Source organism: Eublepharis macularius, chromosome 11, assembly GCF_028583425.1.
Source record: "Eublepharis macularius isolate TG4126 chromosome 11, MPM_Emac_v1.0, whole genome shotgun sequence".
Classification (NCBI taxonomy): Eukaryota; Metazoa; Chordata; class Lepidosauria; order Squamata; family Eublepharidae; genus Eublepharis; species Eublepharis macularius.
In genome coordinates this window covers 82,371,600-82,388,390 of record NC_072800.1, presented here as the reverse complement: position 1 = coordinate 82,388,390, position 16,791 = coordinate 82,371,600, and the positions used below count along the sequence as shown (strand labels likewise).

The window sequence follows — 16,791 nt, the reverse complement described above, 5'->3', positions numbered from 1 at the left end:
AGACGTTACGGTTCAAAATCAGCCGCTGGAACGTCTCCTAATGATTTTCTCAGGAAGAGCAAAAAGGAAAGATTGGTATTGATTGTCTCACAACTTTATCACTTCTGCTTGGCATGGCGGGGAGGGTGGGGGCGGGGGGAACGAACCAGCCAGAAATCTTCAGGGGAAAGAACAGGGGAAGGAATGAGCGATGAGCCTTTTATGCGGAGGCAAAGGACACCTTCCTTCCGTGAATCCTCTCCCCCTCCCAGCCACCCCCCAAGCCTCTGCCTGGGTCTTGTTTGCACACACGGAGGGGCTTGATGAATAGATCCAGTTGTGTAGCAGCTTGGTAAACAGGCCAGCAAACTGGCGGAGGTGTGAAAATCTGCTCCTTTGAGCAGGCCCTTCTTCGGGCTCCCTAATTAAAATCCAATAAAGGGTCTTCATTGTCATTCTGAGGCCCGTAATAAAGGCAGGCACTCTTAGAAGAGAGGACACTTCCAAAGCTTCCACCCCCCCCCCCTATTTGTTCAGGTGCTTGGGCCCTCCATGTCAATTCACACACATACTCTCCCCCAAAAGCCCAAGGCCTTCCAACCCCTATTTGCACAGACTGGGCCACTTTTCCAAAACACTCGAGATGTGTATTTGAATTTGAAACGGAGGAGTTTGCTCTCCGTTCCCCCAGCCGCCCCCATTATCCTCAGTCCCTTTGACCACGCCTGCCCTCCTCTCCTTTGCCCTCTTGACAGTCATTCAGGGCCTTGTGAGGGGAAGTTGCCTCTTTTGCATTCCAATCTCCAGGATCATACTTTTTGCAAATAGAGATGGGGGCTGAAAGCATCTTCCTGCCTGGAACACGGCTTGTTAATCTTCTCATCGGATTCCTAGCCATGAAGCCAGAACTCGGCCATTGGAAACCAGCTGGAACGGCCAGATTCAAGGCAAAGCCGTGTTGTACAGTCACACGACCTCGCCTGACATGCTGCCGATTATTCCTCTCCCTTCCGAGTGTGCGCTGAATGCTAATGCCTGGATTTGGCCCTCCCAGGGGATTTTTCGCTTCCTGCAACATGGGATCGGATCAGGGCGGCCTTTGGAAGAAGCCAGTTTTGTTCGCCCGAGTTAGGGGAGCTTTTGCTACTGTACGAGAGGGAAAAGGTAATTTTTATTTTTGGAGAAGAGGGAGAAAGAGATGGCTCTGAAGGTGAGATGAGAGTGAGTAAAGCACAGTGGCTAAAAGCGTGAGCTGGGAAGCGCCCCTTGCAAATCTCACCATTCTGTACAAATTGTACTCATTGAGCGTTCAAATAAAGACGCTATGCCTGTTGTCTGTTGCAACAACATTGTATAGTAGCACTGTAAGAGACCTGTTCAAGTGCCCATCTATGTAGAAATGGAAACACGGTGGGAGGAGAATTTCCAGGACCCTCCCCCAGACTTTCAGCCCACTCCCATAAATCTGAATGCATACAAAATCCCCTCCCCTTCCATTTTGCCAGGGTAGGGATTGTACAGAGGGAAACCTCCATAAATGATCAGCACAGGATGCCTTTGGACACTGGCATACACCTCCATCCTTCTCTCCCATGCATTTATTTCTACATGGATGAGGGCCACTATAATCCCCATATTTGCAGTGGGGGACAGTTTGAGACCCATGTTATCTAAGAGCTTATAGGGCGCACATGGATGATTTAAACCAGGCATTTCCCACTTTGTAGCCTATACCTTTAACCATTGCACCAGAAGTCAGCTGACTTCAGCCAGGCATGGTCTTCTTTATTTATTACCTTCCATGAGGATAGTTAGGTGGGTAGCCATGTTGGTCTGCGGTAGAACAGCAGGATTTGAGGCCAGTGGCACCTTAGAGACCACCAAGAGTGAAGAATGGAGCTCTGACTCTTGAAAGCTTGCACTCTGAAAATCTTGTTGGTCTCTAAGGGGCCACTGGACTCAAATCCTGCTGTTTTATGTATTACCATCACTGGGTTTGAAATTAACACAGCAAGTGTGCATAGAGAGCATCTTTTATCAGTTGGGGGGGGCATGGCTGATCGGTGCTATATAAGGCAGAATGCACACTTTTGCTTAAGGATACAAGAAGGGCCTTGCTGGACCAGTTCCCTCGAGTCCAGCATTCTTTGCAAAGAATTACAGCAGCCAATAGGTTTCGGATGGCTCACCAGAAATTGGCCAGTAGCCAGCTGATGGACCATTGCCTACTTTCCATGCATCCCAGGACTACACTAGATTGAAGAAACTGAATTATTCGACAAGCCCTGACTCAGCCTCTTCAGATGTGCTCCACCAATGCTTTTATAATAGGGGACATTTTTATCTGGAGGGCTTTGTTAAAATAGTGTGGCAGATGCCTACGGAGAATTGTCCCTTTGGCAAAAGGCACCGAGGGTGTTCTCAGAGGAGCGCATCTCCAACGCCCATCCCATGCAAGAGGAGAAGGAGACTGCCACCTAAATATCAGGGAGCTGCACATACTCTGCAGCGGAGCACTAACTTCAAAATGGACAGAGGAGTGCAAGCAGAAAGAAAGTATAGAATACACGCCAATTTTTGTGCAACTGCAGAAGTACACCCAGCTCAAGCTGGCAGTCAACCACAGCTCAGTGATAAAGCATATGCTTTGCACGCAGAAGGTCCTGGCTATTGATCTCCAGTTGAAGGAACACCTCAAGTACTTTGTGTATTCCTCCCAGCTATCTTGCTGGTTAGAGACTCCTGAACTAGATGGACCAAAGATCTATTACATTATAAGGTGGCTTGTCTGAAGAGGGGAGGAGCTATGGCTCAGTGGTGGAGCATCTGCCCAGCATGCGGAAGGCCACAGGTTCAATCCCCAGAATAGCATCTCTGCTTTAGAGCATCTGGCAGTGGGTGATGCGAAAGACCTCAGCTTGAGACCCTGAAGAGTGGCTGCCAGTCTAAGTAGACAGTACTAACTGTGATGGACCAAGGGTCTGATTCAGTATAATTATGTGTTCCAGATTTCATAGTTAGCTCCTCTACATGTACTCTAACCCCTCCCTCATAGCTGACGAAAGGATAAACAGGTATGCCTAGAAAGTAGTTTGCCCACTAAAAGCCATGGAAAACAGGTTTTCTCAGAAACCTCATTTTATTCAATGGGGCTTCTTCCCAGAAAATTTTTCTTAAGATTGCATGCTTAAAAGAGCTATAAACACCCATTGCCGCCATCATCTGCTGTTATCTGGTAACAGGGATTGTGGTTCAGAGTGAAACGCTTGAACCAACTGTTTAAAAATCCATTAAGAAAGGGTTCTTTAGTGGGGCAATAACTTTATATGCTGTTTATGGGTCTATCATTTTTTCTCCCCTTGCAACTTTGTAGGGAGTAGTCTGGCCAGCTGGGAACCCACCCCATAAGCCAGTGAAGTGGAAGAGAGAGGGAAACATACTTCAGCTAAACTAGAGCTCCAAGACTGGTGAGAACAGTAGGAGAAAGAAGAATGAGTTAGGCACTTTGGTGTTCACATTCATCAGCAAAACTCCACTTTTTAGCCTTCTTGAAAGCTGTCAAAGTTGAATTTAAAGAACAATTGATGGATTCTCAGATTCTGCTGAACATTGAAACGCGAGATTTGGACCAGGGCTTTGTTTCAGTTTATTCCCCCCACACACATGCAAAACCATTTTGATGGCCCTTTTCGGGAGGAAATGAAGCTGCTTGTTGATTGCTCGTTAATCAACTTAATCACGTTTGATTGCTTGTTAATCAACTTACTTGTGCAGCACTTATGCAAAGGCCCTTGATATTCCACAGGGGATTAGGAGTTTCGCAAACCTGTCCTCTGAGATTGCCAGCTCCTTCCCTGTCAGAGGCGTCTCTGCTCCCAGTAGCTACATCATGGGGAGACATTGCAACTGAGAGCCAAGCTACAAGTGACACCTGACACAGGTTGGACACTTGTCAGCTTCCCTCAAGGTTTGATGGGAAATGTAGGCATCCAGGTCTTGCAGCTTGGCTCTCCATTTAATTGAAGTTTACAGAGCAGCAGTCTATGGCAGGGAGAACATGCGATCAGGAGGGGAGTGCAGGCGTTGGGCTCTTATTGGCCCTCCCCTTCCCCTCTGCTGTGTGTGTGTGTGGGGGGGGGGGGGGGTTTCTGTAAACTTCAATTAAATGGAGAGCCAAGCTGTAAGACCTGAATGCCTACATTTCCTATCAAAACTTGAGGTAAGATGATAAGTGTCCAACCTGTGTCAGGCGGCACTTGTAGCTTGGCTCTGAGTCACTTTTCTCCCCATAGAATAGCATAGCAAGCTGGATTTCTTTTCCAAGTTGTGCAACTGTGAAAGGTTGATTAGGGTCTATCAAGAATGGATCTGGTAATCTTTCTGTGTCTTCATCTCAAGCTGTGCTCTGTCTTTTCTTTCCACCCCTATTGGGGGGGGATGAGCAGGAGGGAAGGCATGACTTCGGGAAGAGGCAGGCAGGAGCAGATGAGCTCTTTAAGTGGATTGGGAATGTTTCTGGTAGGCCTTTGCCCTGGAGGGCCTCCATGAGCAAGCTGGACAAATCTTCATTCACCAGAACCCAGGTCCAAGCCACTTGGCTCAGCTTGCTCTAGGCTATTGGAACATCCCAACCAAGCCCTTGTGGCAATTGTGCTTGGCTTCACAGGAGAACACTACTGGAAATGAAGACAGCATCAAGTCCACCCATGGGATACAGTATAAAGTTAGTTTTATTTCTGGCCCAGGTATCCCCTCTGGGCATCGTTCATCACTGAATCAGGCTTCTAACTTCTGTCTCCCTCTAATATCCAAAATATTGAAACATGCCTAGAAAAGCCAAGGTCTTCCTCACCATCTAAACACACCAGTTTGGATGAAGGCCCCCTTAACCATCATGCACTCTATAGTCCCATCTGTATACAACAGTACAGATGTACTGTCCTAATTAAACACACATATATATAAATTAGCATCCCAGCCTGTCACGTGGGAGACCTGGGTTTTATTCCCCAGCATAGAAAGAGCAGATTTGGAGCCCTGGCCTGGACAGCCCAGGCAAACCTGATCTCATCAGATCTCAGAAGCTAAGCAGGGTTGGCCTTGGTTAGTAATTGGATGGGAAATCTCCAAGGAAAACCAGGGTTGCAGAGGCAGGCAAAGGTAAAACTTCTCTGTTAGACTCTTGCCATGAAAACCCCACCAGGTGTCGCCATAAGTCAGCTATGACTTGACAGCACTCTCTACCACCAACTTTGTGACATTTCAGCTTCCATTTAAAGAATAAAGATTGGTTTTAGGACAGGAATATTTCTGATTCCAGTGGTCTGACTCAGTATAAGGCAGTTTCACCAGTAGTTAGCTTAAGGAAATTATAAAGAAAATGAACTAAAAATCATGCCCCTTACTCAGTGTATTCATTGCTAACATTTCACACTGAAGCCCTGAACTACACATTGCAATTTGGGCTTGACAACAGAATGATATTAGATGTGGATCCCTGAGCAGCTTCTATGGTTCTCCATTTAATCCTGGGCTGAAAAAAACGGGGCCCAATAAATCTGGCTGAAGCTCTGAACCCATAAGCCACACGATCATGCCAAAAAGTTCCCACCGGCTATGAGGACATCACACACGTTCCCCTTCCTTCCTTTCTGGAGCAGCCGCGGTAAAGAAGCCAAGCCAAAGGCCACTGCTGAATGGAGGCCTTCTCAAAGGATGGGCTCCAAGTTTTTCCCCTGTTCCTTTGCAATGTGCTGAGGCTGAAGTTAAACCATGTGCTTGGGAGGTGATTAGGAACTTCCAAAGCTGTTCTATCCAGGGCCAGATGGTCGGCCCATGGAGCCTAGTATAGTATGCAGATCTTCCAAGTGGAGGTACCAGAGACAGTCGAGGGCTTTCTGCCTGCAGATGCTCTCTGATACCCACAGCCTCTCCACCCCCGGCTGGCTGGAGGAAGCCTGCTGTCCTCCCGCCGTTCGCAATGAAATCCTGTCCCTCGCCTTGAATGGGTCTCTCCTCCCACCCCCAACACCGGCTCACTTCGTTATCCTTTCCTTCTTATGTCAAGCGATATATTTAGAGTAAGTTCATGATTGTTTTTTCGCGGCTGCGTGTTTCTTGGCACTTTTGAAAAGGCGAAAAGTGCAGCGGAGCGCCAGGGAACAACCCAGAGGAGGTGAGGGAAGCAAAAACGCACAAAACGAGCGGTGCGCCTCCTAATCATTCACCGTTAACTGTTTTGCTAAAAAGCGACAATTTACGCAGAAGGCTGGCGGGAGGGAGGGGCTGCAGTGCTCGGCCGGACCAGCAAGCGGCGCTCTAAGCACAGGGGAAAGGGGGGGATGCCTGGCGGCCTTCGGCGAACAGGGAGGGGGCAGAAAGGAAATGTCCCTTGCGGCTGTCACAAGGACCGCCCGGGTCCCGGAGAGGGTGCTGGCACCGCTGCCGATCTGGGTTAAAACTAACACCTCCCCACAGAGGCGCAAGGACCCCAGAGACCGAAATCTGGACGCGTTTTCCAATTAACCTATTTGAGAGCGAATATAGGGCGGGGAAGCGTCGCACAGCCTCTCCTTCTATATAAAAGTCTTACTCCAGGAGCGTTTCACGGTCTGTTCTTCCACACCACCAAAGCCTCGTTCTGCATTGAGTTGCCTTTCCTAGGGCCAAAAGATCTTACCGGAAACCGGTTTGACCCCACCCACCCCCAATCAATTGATAAGGGCAATTGTGCCGGGTTAAGTGCTTTGTGGATCAGCAAGCTAGTTAACCTGTTTTCCCTCGGGCAAGTGAGTCTCTCTATGCCCGGATTAGATTTTACTCCGGAAGGCGGCCCTCTTACACCCTCTTCACAAAGCCGTATCTTTTTGACTCTGGAAAGCTCCTGCCCTGGAAATTGAGTTGGCCTTTACCGTGCTACTGGACCCGAATCTTGCTCTTCTACTGCAGACCAACACGGCTGTCCGCATGAAAATATTTACAGAGCCTAGTATTGAACTCGCTGGCCCGGCCAGAAATCTGCAGGGTGATTCCGACGACCGATACACCCCTGCTGGGATAGTGAAGTCGTGTGAATGGGCAACCGAGCAGGCTCGCTTTGAACGGCTTGGTTTTGTTGGGTTTGAGGGGATCGAATCGTCCACGCCTCGCTTACTCTGGAGGAATTAATCGACTCCAGTAACTACGACCCTTCAAACGACAAGCCCAGCCCTGGAAGAAGTTCGCTTTCTACCCGGCGTGAGGTTGAGCGACAAGGGGCTTGAAATAGTCCCGGAGGCCAGCTAATTCCCCGCAGATCCCTTATACTAAGGCGACCCCTCCTCGGGCTGGGCTTCCCCCGGGGTCAGTCAGTGCCTTTGAAGGTCTCTTTGGATCAGATTCATTTTGCAACTGGAGCTTGCAAACCTGCACGTGCGTCTCGGAAGGTTACCCGTGGGAAATGTCGTAGATAAGCCTATTCCATAAGCCTACTCTAGAGTAATTGCTTGCATGACCTGCAGCAGCCGACCTCCAGTAAACGGTGACATTTCTCAAGATGGGTTGAAACTCGGGTCTCCTTCGGGGAAGTTCAGTCCCCCCCCCCCATATTCACAAGTAGGCCCTTTTGAAATTGAGGATAATGAGGCTTGACTGGTTTGCGGAGGGAGGGTAGATTGCCGAGTATAGATGTGCGGTCCTGGCATTTGGCATTCCTCAAGGCCACCCTGACCTGGATAGCCCAGGTGAGCCTGATCTGGTCAGAGCTCAGAAGCTAAGCAGGGTGGGTCTTGGTTAGTAATGGGATGGGAGACCTCCACTGAAGAGGAAGGCAATGGCAAACCACCTCTGTTAGTCTCTTGCCATGAAAAATTGCCATAAGTCAGCTATGATTTGAGGGCGCTCTCCACTACCTCCCTTAAGTGACCGAATCTAGACCCGCAACCGCTACCTCTCCATATGCGGCCTTTACAAAGGGCAAGCGTATTCGCCGAGATCCATTCCATTCGGTAAGGTAGCTGCCAGGTTCCCAGGCAGAATACCTCTGGGTTGCAACAGGGGAAGGCCCCTGCGTGCCCTCCTCGTGGGAAACATCTGGGAGCAGAGACGGACCTTGGATCCCAGAGCACTCTTGTGTTCCTCTGGGGAAACGGCCCTCGGCAAGATGCGAATTCTCTTCCCACCACCAGAGAACTAAAGGGAACACCGCCAGCTCCGGTCCCAACGAGGGACTTTGTTTACCTTGTCAACTTGGCTAGCTTCCCTCTCTGCCGCAAACTACGAGCATTTCGCTCAGCCCCTCTGTCTCGTCGCCCACCACACACCAACAATATGCAGCTCAGGAGACGCAACACCCCCCCCCCCATTTCTTCCATGATCTGGTCCATTTCCCCAGACAGCTGTCTTCCCAGTTTCTCTTGTCCCTCTAAAATAGCATAAACAGGAATTATTCACGTCTGGATAGCACCCAGCATAAATACATGTTAAACAGTACTAACTCCTGGTCGCTGGTTGGGAAACCCTGCAACCAGTCACTGTACTGCTTCATCCGGCAATTGGCACTTCATGGAACAGCAGTATAGATTACTACTGCTAACTGCAGCGACCACACCGGGAGTAAACAGTTGGGGTCACGGCCCAGTCCTCTCAGTATAGTACCCGCACGGCTGTTACTGCGGAATAAACGTGTAATTTCCTCCTTTCTTACTAGCAGTTTTCTACCAGTAGTAAGTTCTTAAAAGCCCAGCTTTGCAATATGTGTAGTAAACTCGGAGGTTGTTTGTGCCAAGCTCTGCTGGCTGGTGAAGGGAGACCTTTGAACGTCTGGGAGGGTCTGGAGGGGGTTGAAGAGGCGCTGCCCGGTGCCCGCCCGCCCCACCGACGCCAGCCGCTCCTCCTTACCCGCTTTGACCGAGCAGTGGATGTGCGCCTTGGACTCGTAGTAGACCCAGTCGAAGCCCGCCTCCACAGCCAAGCGTGCCAGCATGCCGTACTTGCTGCGGTCCCGGTCCGAGGTGGTGATGTCCACGGCGCGGCCCTCGTAGTGCAGCGACTCCTCGGAGTGATGGCCGTCCTCGTCCCAGCCCTCGGTCACCCGCAGCTTGACGCCGGGCCACTGGTTCATCACCGAGATCGCCAAGGCGTTGAGCTTGTCTTTGCAGCGCTGCGGGGCAGGGAAGCAAAGCATTGCGGTGGAGCGCAGCAGAAGGGACCCCTCAACGCCCCCCTTGGGTCAGCAAAGGGCAAAACCGCCGGACTCCAGCCCCCCTCCCTGCTCCGGACGGGGGGCGTGAACTGAGAACGGCAAAGGCAACGAGGTGCCCGAGGGCACTCAGAGCGCCACAGAGGCCTCCGCTCTGCTTCCCGCGGGATCCAGCGGATGGAGGGTCGGGCTCGCTTGGCCAGACGGCAAGGAAAGGGGGCTGCGATCCTCGAGGCAGGTGGGCCTTTTCCAGAGGGCAGTCCCTCGAAGGGCTTGGCAAGGGGGCACCAAACCTGATCGCGCGGAGGAAAGGGCCCTGCGGATTTCAGCACCAGGAAACGGGAGAGAGCTTAGCCGCCTCCCCCCACCCCAAGGCTTCCTCGGAAGTCAGTTTCTGGAAGCCTTTCGCAGCTAGGAAGGGAGTCCCCCGGATAAGAAAGCTGCGCCTCTAGTTGTCAGGGTGAGCGAAAGGCTGGGGTTGGCTTCCAAAAGGAGTGCTTGGATACCGAGAGAGAACCTAAACTCTAAAGGGGTTTTAACGTCCCCGAGCAGCAAGGTTGCGCTACTAGGTTGCACTCCAAGAAGCCCATATTAGAAGGCTCCCCATAATACTCAGTAGGTCTTCCTTTCGAGTAAACACGCGTGTAAGCAAGTACTTTTAATATTTCCATCTTCAGTACGACCCAGTAAAACCGAACTGGCCACGCTCACTCTGCGGCTGCGCAGTTCCCTTCGCGCTAACCATCGCACCACGCACCCGTCCAAGTGATGGCCAAGGAAACAGGACATCTCGGGTTCAGATCCAGCCTCTGTTCTGAACTCCCCAAGGAACGCGAGGAAAGCCATTTCCTCCCAGCCCCGCACCCGCACTTTTTAAAAAGGGCAGATGCTACAGACCGACCATTCCCGGTTATTACCAGCCAGTGCTGGTGAACACTGCGAAGACGCAAACGCGCTGTATAAATGCCACCGCCGCTGTTTTAAGGTCTTGATTTCTTGCTGCTGAAGTTCTCTCTCGTTCAAAGAACTCGGTTCTCCTGGGCCAGTCAGGGAGGCAGCGCCCGCATCAGGGCATCCCACAGATCCAACTCCGATGCACTTATACTGCGCCCCCCTCCAATTCCTCTGATCTCAAAAGCGGCCCTGGCTATCCGATGCGTTGAGGAGCGAGGCGTTTCCTAAGGCCCCTTCTCATCAGTGGCAACAAAGCAAAGCCTACCTGGCCGCGACTGCCCTTGCCTACTAAAAGGGTTCCTTCCCTAAAGCGTTCTATACTATCCAGATTCTGAGACCCGTGCGCGGATTGTGACGTCATAAAGCTGCATGAGACAATGGCCTATGGCGGTCAGCACTGGCTGCTCCGACTGGCAGCGGCTCTCCAGGGACTCTGTGGCTGAGCTCTTTTAACTGGAAGTAGGAACTGAACCCGGGACCTTTTGCGTGCCAAGCAAATGCTGTGTCAGGGAGCTGGGCCCCAGCTCCCTAAGTGCAAAACTGACACCTGGCAGAGAAGAATCACTTCTCCGGGCTCCGGCAGGATTTCTTCCAGCGGGGGCTGGCCTCTGGTCTCTTTGGGGGACGCGAAAACGGAAAGCAAAACATGACACCGCCTCATGAATTTGGGAGGATGGCCCCGCCTTTGGATGGCGAAAGGGAGGATAGTGCGCTCAATGGCTCTTAGCCATCACGGCTAAATGGAACCTCCATGGTCAGGAGAAGTATGCCACTGAGGGCAACAGCTGGGCAGAGCGCCTCCCCGTAGGTTTCCTGGAGGTAGCTGCCTGGCCCCTATGGACAAGGGGATGGGCTGACCCAGAAAGGCACTGGGTGTGGGGGGGGGAGATTGTCTTAAGCACCAGATACCATTAAATAATTCAATCCACAGCCCCGCTTATCCGAACAGCAAACGTCTAGACCCGAAATTCATTTACACTGAAGTCAGTTCGGTTCCCTGCAGAGACGTCCAATACGCGCATAAGCCGACTGAACCCTCGGTGGGGTCGACGCAGTTGGCAAAGCCAGATCCTAAAACTAAACTTTACACTTGGGGAAGTAAGTAAACAAGTAATCACGAGGTGGCATATTTCGGATCGGGGTGTTAATTGGAAGTAAGTCCCGTTTATGCCAATGGAGTTTACCTTCGAGGTAAACTGATTTAAAGTCACTTTTTTCCCTTAAGCAAACTAACTGAAATGAAGGTGTTTTTCTTCAAGAGGCCTACGAAGAATCGCAGCGTCCAAGGGCTTCGGGATAAGCATTCAAACTGCGCTCCCTTCACATTTTATACTTCTGGAGGTGGTGGTGGGGATATGCATTCTACTGACTCTACGGGTAGAGATTTTGCTTCAGGATCGAGAGTGGATGAAGGGGGGGGGGGTGTCTGCATGTTTGAATACTGTTCCATGCCAACTTAATCCCCTTCCCAACCTTCCCCGCACATAGACAAAAGCCATGCCAGGGAGCAAACTAGACTGAACCCCTTGAGCTGCTAGTTTTCTACTTTCAGGGATGTTCTTCCAACACGGAAACAATACACGCTCAATCCTATAGCCTGAGAGCGTCTGTCTTTGTTATTTAATTTTGCTCAATGCCTTTTTAATTCCAAGCATCCCTGTCTTAGATTCGAGACTCCGCCCCTCTGCCTTGGCCACTCCCTCTCCGGTCAGCCACTTTGTGCAGCGCGTTTGAAGAGAGTCTTTGGGGGAGAGGGGGCTTGAGTTCTCCCTCCCGCACTCTTGGTGGCTCGGTACTAGAGCATCTGCAGAAGGTCGCAGGTTCGATACCAGCATCAGTAAGTCCATGTTGCCAAAAATCTCTGCCCTGGGAGCCCGGAGAGCCGAAGCTGCTCAAAGTCGACAATTCGGGCCTTGACGGACCAACTCGGAGGTGTGAGATCCTCCCTACTCCATCCCATAATGGAACATTGACGCTGACTTGAGTAGGAGAAAATGAGGGTTTCAGACACAGGTTCCAAGCGCAATGGAAGCAGTTTAACCACACACGTGTTTTAATAACAAGTAGATCCAAACCCGGCCTCCTCTCGCTTTGGGTTCTAGAGCCCAAAGGGTTTATTTAGTAAAGGCTCCTATGGACTCCCTAAGTGGGCCGGCGCGTTCCTTGCAGCGCTTGCGAGAGCCTGGACGCAGCGCTGGAGAGCAGCCAAGGCGTCCGGGGGACTTTTTGAAATTAACCTCTCAGCGACGGGTCTGTTTCAGCCGTGGGGAAGAAGCCGTGGCCGGCCAAAGCAAACGGTGGCGGCGCAGATTCCGAAAGCGGCGCGGCCGATCAGCCCCCCGGCCCCGCCCTCCCCCAGCATATCTTTCAATGCAATCCTAAAAGAGTCACTCCAGCCTAAGTCCGTTGATTTCCATGAGTTTAGGCGGGAGCAACTCTTCTTCGGACTGCGCTGCTTCTCCACAAAAGCCAGCGGTGGGCACTGAACCTGCCGGAGCCCCAAGGAAGGGAAATCTGCTTCCTCCCCAGCCCCCCGCCGCCTCCCTCCGAAAGGGCAGCGCCAGTTACCCTCCAAACTGGCCGCTGGGGTCCGAGAAGGCTGAGCCCGGGGCACCCGGGAGGGAAGCCAGGCCTTGGGGTTCCCGCGCAGCTCCCGGCAGCCTTCTTGGCAAGCTGCGAAGGGGGCGGGGAGAGAGACTGGCTGGGCTGGGACGGTCCGAGGCCGAAGCTGCGACGCCCGGCTATCGATCAGTTCATTGGGTCGTGCGCCGCAGCTCAGGGCCGCTTCTGCGCAGCCACCGCGAAGCGCAGCGGGGCCGCCTGTGGGCGCGCACAGGCTGAAGGGGCCAGCCAGGCTGCCCGACCAGCGCTCTTGCCTCTCCCCAGGGGCTCGGCTGGGGGCACCTGCGAGACCAACGAGGGCTTCGGAGAGGCGGAGCTCCCTCCTTACGAGTAGGCATAGGCAGCCCTGAGCTTTTCTATCCCAGCAAAAGCTACAAAGGCTCGGGCATCTCCATTCCTACTCGTAAGGAGGGAGCTCCGCCTCTCCGAAGCCGACACGCTCTCGTTGGTCTCCCCGGAGTCCCTGGGGGGAAATCCGGCTGTTCTGCTGCAGGCCAACGCGGCTACCCACCCAACTATCCCTCGGGGGTTGCGCCCTCCCTTCTCTCCATGGCTTCCGAACCTCTTTGCAAATCAATGGCTCCGGGAAAACAAGTTCGTGGATCCGCTCCCCGGGAGGTCTGCGCCCGAGCCCAAATGCTATTCGGAAGGCACTGCCTCCCACGTCCTCGGCACCATTCCCTGGACGGAAGCTGCGCGCAGCACCGCAGCACCGACTCCCCAGTAAACAGGGCCAGGCTCCTGGGGGAGGAAGGGGCGTCGCAGCTGCTGCTCAGCGCCCTCCCCGCCCTTCCAGCCCCGGGTCACCCGGCAGGCAGGCCGGCTCTGGGGGGCGGGGGTGCCTTTGCCCTTCAGTTCCCCCTGGTTCTCGCAAGCGAATTCCAGCTTTCTCGTCAGCGGCCTGGCACCCTTATCGCGCCTGCGATCCAGCCAATGGCCGGGGCGCGCAGCTGCGGCTGGGAGGGCCGGTGCGGGAGGTCGGGCGGCGGGCTGGGCGCGCAGCAGGCCCTCGACAGGGCCGCCGCCACCTGTGCACCAGCGAGGGCCCCGCCTCCTGGAAGGGCCTTTCTGTTTGCCTTCTTCTCCCACTCTCGCGGAGTTAATATTAACCCGCCGCGGAGGCATTCAAGCAGCTCCTCGGAGAGTTGAACAGCCCCGTCCAGGGCGTCAGATCTCCCCCCCCCCCCGCAACGCCAAGGCTGGAGGAAGCGGAGGAAGAGCGCCGAAAGCCGGCAGGGGAAGAGCTGCGAGCCTGGCTGGAACCGCCGCGTTTCTTTTCCTTCACTCCCTCGCTTCGGGGTCCCAGCCGGCCCGTGTGTCTTCCAGCCCCCCCCAGTCTATTTGGTGAGAACCCCCCACCCCACGGCACCGCAGGCCCCTCTCCTGCCGGCTTTTGTGCCTCGGTGGGAAAAGGGAATCGCCCCCGGAAAGCGTGCGTGCCTGCGTGTGTCGGGCGGGTGGGGGGCGATCGGTTTTTCTGTTCCATCCGTCTGAGGGGAGTTGACAGAAGGTCAGGAGTTCAAACGCTGCCAGCGACTGCAGGGAAAGGAGGCCAGCCGCCGAGAAGGCAGACGGGGCGCGCTCCCTCTGCGCTGGGGAAGAGAGGCAGAAGGGAGACCCTTCTTCCTCCTTCCTCCTCCTCCCCCGGTCCCATCTCTGCAAAGTTCGCCCCCCCCCCGGTGCTGCCCGCCCCACAGGGTCTCCGCAGCCCCCCCCCCCCCGCTGTGTCCCTAGAGGAAGCGCTCGCTCGTATTGAGCTCGGGAGAGCCAGACCGTAGCAACGTTGCAGCGGAGCAGACAGGCAGAGGGAGGGAGCCGCGCTTTTCTTAGAGCTCCTGCAAGCAGCACAAGCCAGCAGCAGCAGCAGCCGCCGCGTCGCAAAGGATACGACCTGCCATCCTAGCCGTTGCGATCGATACGCGAGGAGTAAGTGGAGCTGAAAATGCGAGCCCGGCTCGCCCCTGGTCGCGCGTCTTTGCCGCTCGGGAGGGGGAGAAGGGGAGGCCGGGCACCCGGGGAGGCCGGCCGGGGATCGGAGCGTCGCGCCCAAGAGCCAGCCCGCCCGCCCCCCGGGCTTTGTGGCCGCGGCCGCCTCGGGAGGCGGGCCGGGGCTGCGCATTTTTTCCAGGCAGGCAGGCAGCCCCGCTCGCCGGCCCGGGCAGACTTCGCCGAGGCTGGCGCGCCGCGCTCTGGCCAAGAGGCGCGCGCGCCGGCGCTCCAAGGCGCAGGAGATTTAAGGTGGTCGGGCCGAGATCCCCCTGCGCCCGAGTACATCTCCCAAACGTGCGGGGAATCAGGCCAGGGGAGAAGAACCGGGAGGCGGAGGAGGAAAGGAGGGGACAGACTTTAGGGGGGGAAACTCCCCAGCCCCGACCCTCCCTGGAGCCTCCTGCTGAATTCTTATTATAGAAGCGAAGGTGGGGCTTAAATATATTAATAGCGGGCGGGGGGAGCAGGCAAGGCTGTTGACCTATATTTGGAAGGAAACCCATCGCCTGGGACTGACTGCTTGGCAGGTAGTTGCAAGGGACTCCGCAACTCGAGAGCTGCGAGGCGTCTGCCCGAGAGACGAATACTGATCGTGGCCCATCAGCAATGTGGACTAGTGTCGCGAGGGGTTGGTGGCCGGTGGAGATTGGATCTCGGTTCTTAGCAGAGCCCTGATCCAATATGAAGGGAATCAGGTGCACGGGGGAGGGGGAGCCCCGCCGGTGGAAGCTGACCTCTTTCCAAAGCAGAAGTGATGCCGCGCTTAAGTTGCCCCTGGAGAGGCAGGCCGGCAGCGCCGGCGAGCATCCTTAAGGAGATGTCGATATATTAATGCGCTGGTGGGCACAGTTCGAAAGATGGGCTTGCCGGAGCGTCGCTCCGAGGCTAATAAGATGGGGACTGATGAGCAAGCTAGCATGCCAGATTTATTCGCGTTATTCTTCCTCCCACCCGCCTTTGGGGTTTGCAAGGTGGGATTTTTTAAAATAATCCCCTATAATAAATCTCATCTGAGTTGCCCCGGGGAGTGCAGGGCTTGGCACGGGGATATGCGCTTGGGGTCTTTTTTGGCTGGACCCGGTTCCTTGGTCCCAAGCGGATCCCTAGGGGGGAGGTCCAGATGCGGTCGGAAGAACCAGCCAACCAACCCACTGGCAGGGAATGGCACCGCGCGGTGCTCCGGCCAGTCTCGCCCCCTTCCTACACAGCCCCCTCCCCTTCAGCCTCCATCCAGTCTCCCGCCTGTCTCAAGGCCCCGAGGCGGGTAGAGGGAGACCCGCCCGCGCCCCTTCGCCTCCAGCTGGCTGCGCCCGGAGGCCAAGCGAGCGCCCGAGGGAGGCAGGGCGGGGGACGCTCCGGCCGGGGTGGGTGTGGGGGAGGCCCGGGCGCAGAGGCTCACCTGCGTCATGAGCCGGTCGGCTCCCGTGTTCTCCTCATCCTTGAAAATAATGTCCGGGTTGTAGTTGGGGGTGAGCTCTTTAAAGCGCTCCGAGTTCCTGCTGATCTTGCCCTCGTACCTGCCGCTGGCGCCCAGCGTCTTCTCGGCCACGTTGGGGATGAACTGCTTGTAGGCGAGGGGGGTCAGCTTCTTGGGGTGCCTCCGCTTGCCGAAGCCCCGGCCCGGTCCGCAAGCCAGCCCGCAGGAGAGCAGCAGCGCGCCCACCAAGACCGCCGGCGGCAGCCGCCCCCTCGAGAGCCGCATGCCGTCCCCCCGGCCGGAGCACCAGCCCTGCGCCGCCTGCCGCTCGCCCTTCCCCGCCCGGCTGCCGCGCGTCTCTCGCGCCTCCGTCTCTCGCTCGGCGTCTCTCGAGAGCGGCGGCTGCCTCGCCTGCCTGCCTGCCTCGCCTCCGCCGCCCGCGCCGCCGGCACTAGCCCCCGAGCCCCAGCGAGGCAGGTGCGCGACCCCGAGCTGCGCGGCGGCCGCCGCTAACGGACCTCATCGGCGTTGGATCGCGCCGCGGCGCGCCGGAGACAAAAAGGGCTGCGGGTGCCGAGCGGAGCGCGGCCGGAACGCTGCGCCAGGAGTCCGCCTTGAGTTATAATATAGCTGCCAGTGCTGAGTTCTGATT

At 55.1% G+C, this 16,791-nt stretch overlaps 1 protein-coding gene across 1 annotated transcript in view; it reads right to left on the bottom strand.

Annotated features, from left to right (window-relative positions):
- The window catches only part of SHH (sonic hedgehog signaling molecule), a 35,395-nt gene extending 18,814 nt beyond the window's left edge, over positions 1-16,581 (bottom strand). Inside the window, exons 1-2 of the mRNA XM_054991986.1 lie at positions 16,122-16,581; positions 8,857-9,118 (exon numbers count right to left, since the gene is read on the bottom strand). Of these exons, the coding sequence (XP_054847961.1) occupies positions 8,857-9,118; positions 16,122-16,424 (565 nt within the window). The 5' untranslated portion in view covers positions 16,425-16,581. The remainder of the gene's footprint in view (positions 1-8,856; positions 9,119-16,121) is intronic.
- Between the last annotated feature and the right edge of the window lie 210 nt (positions 16,582-16,791).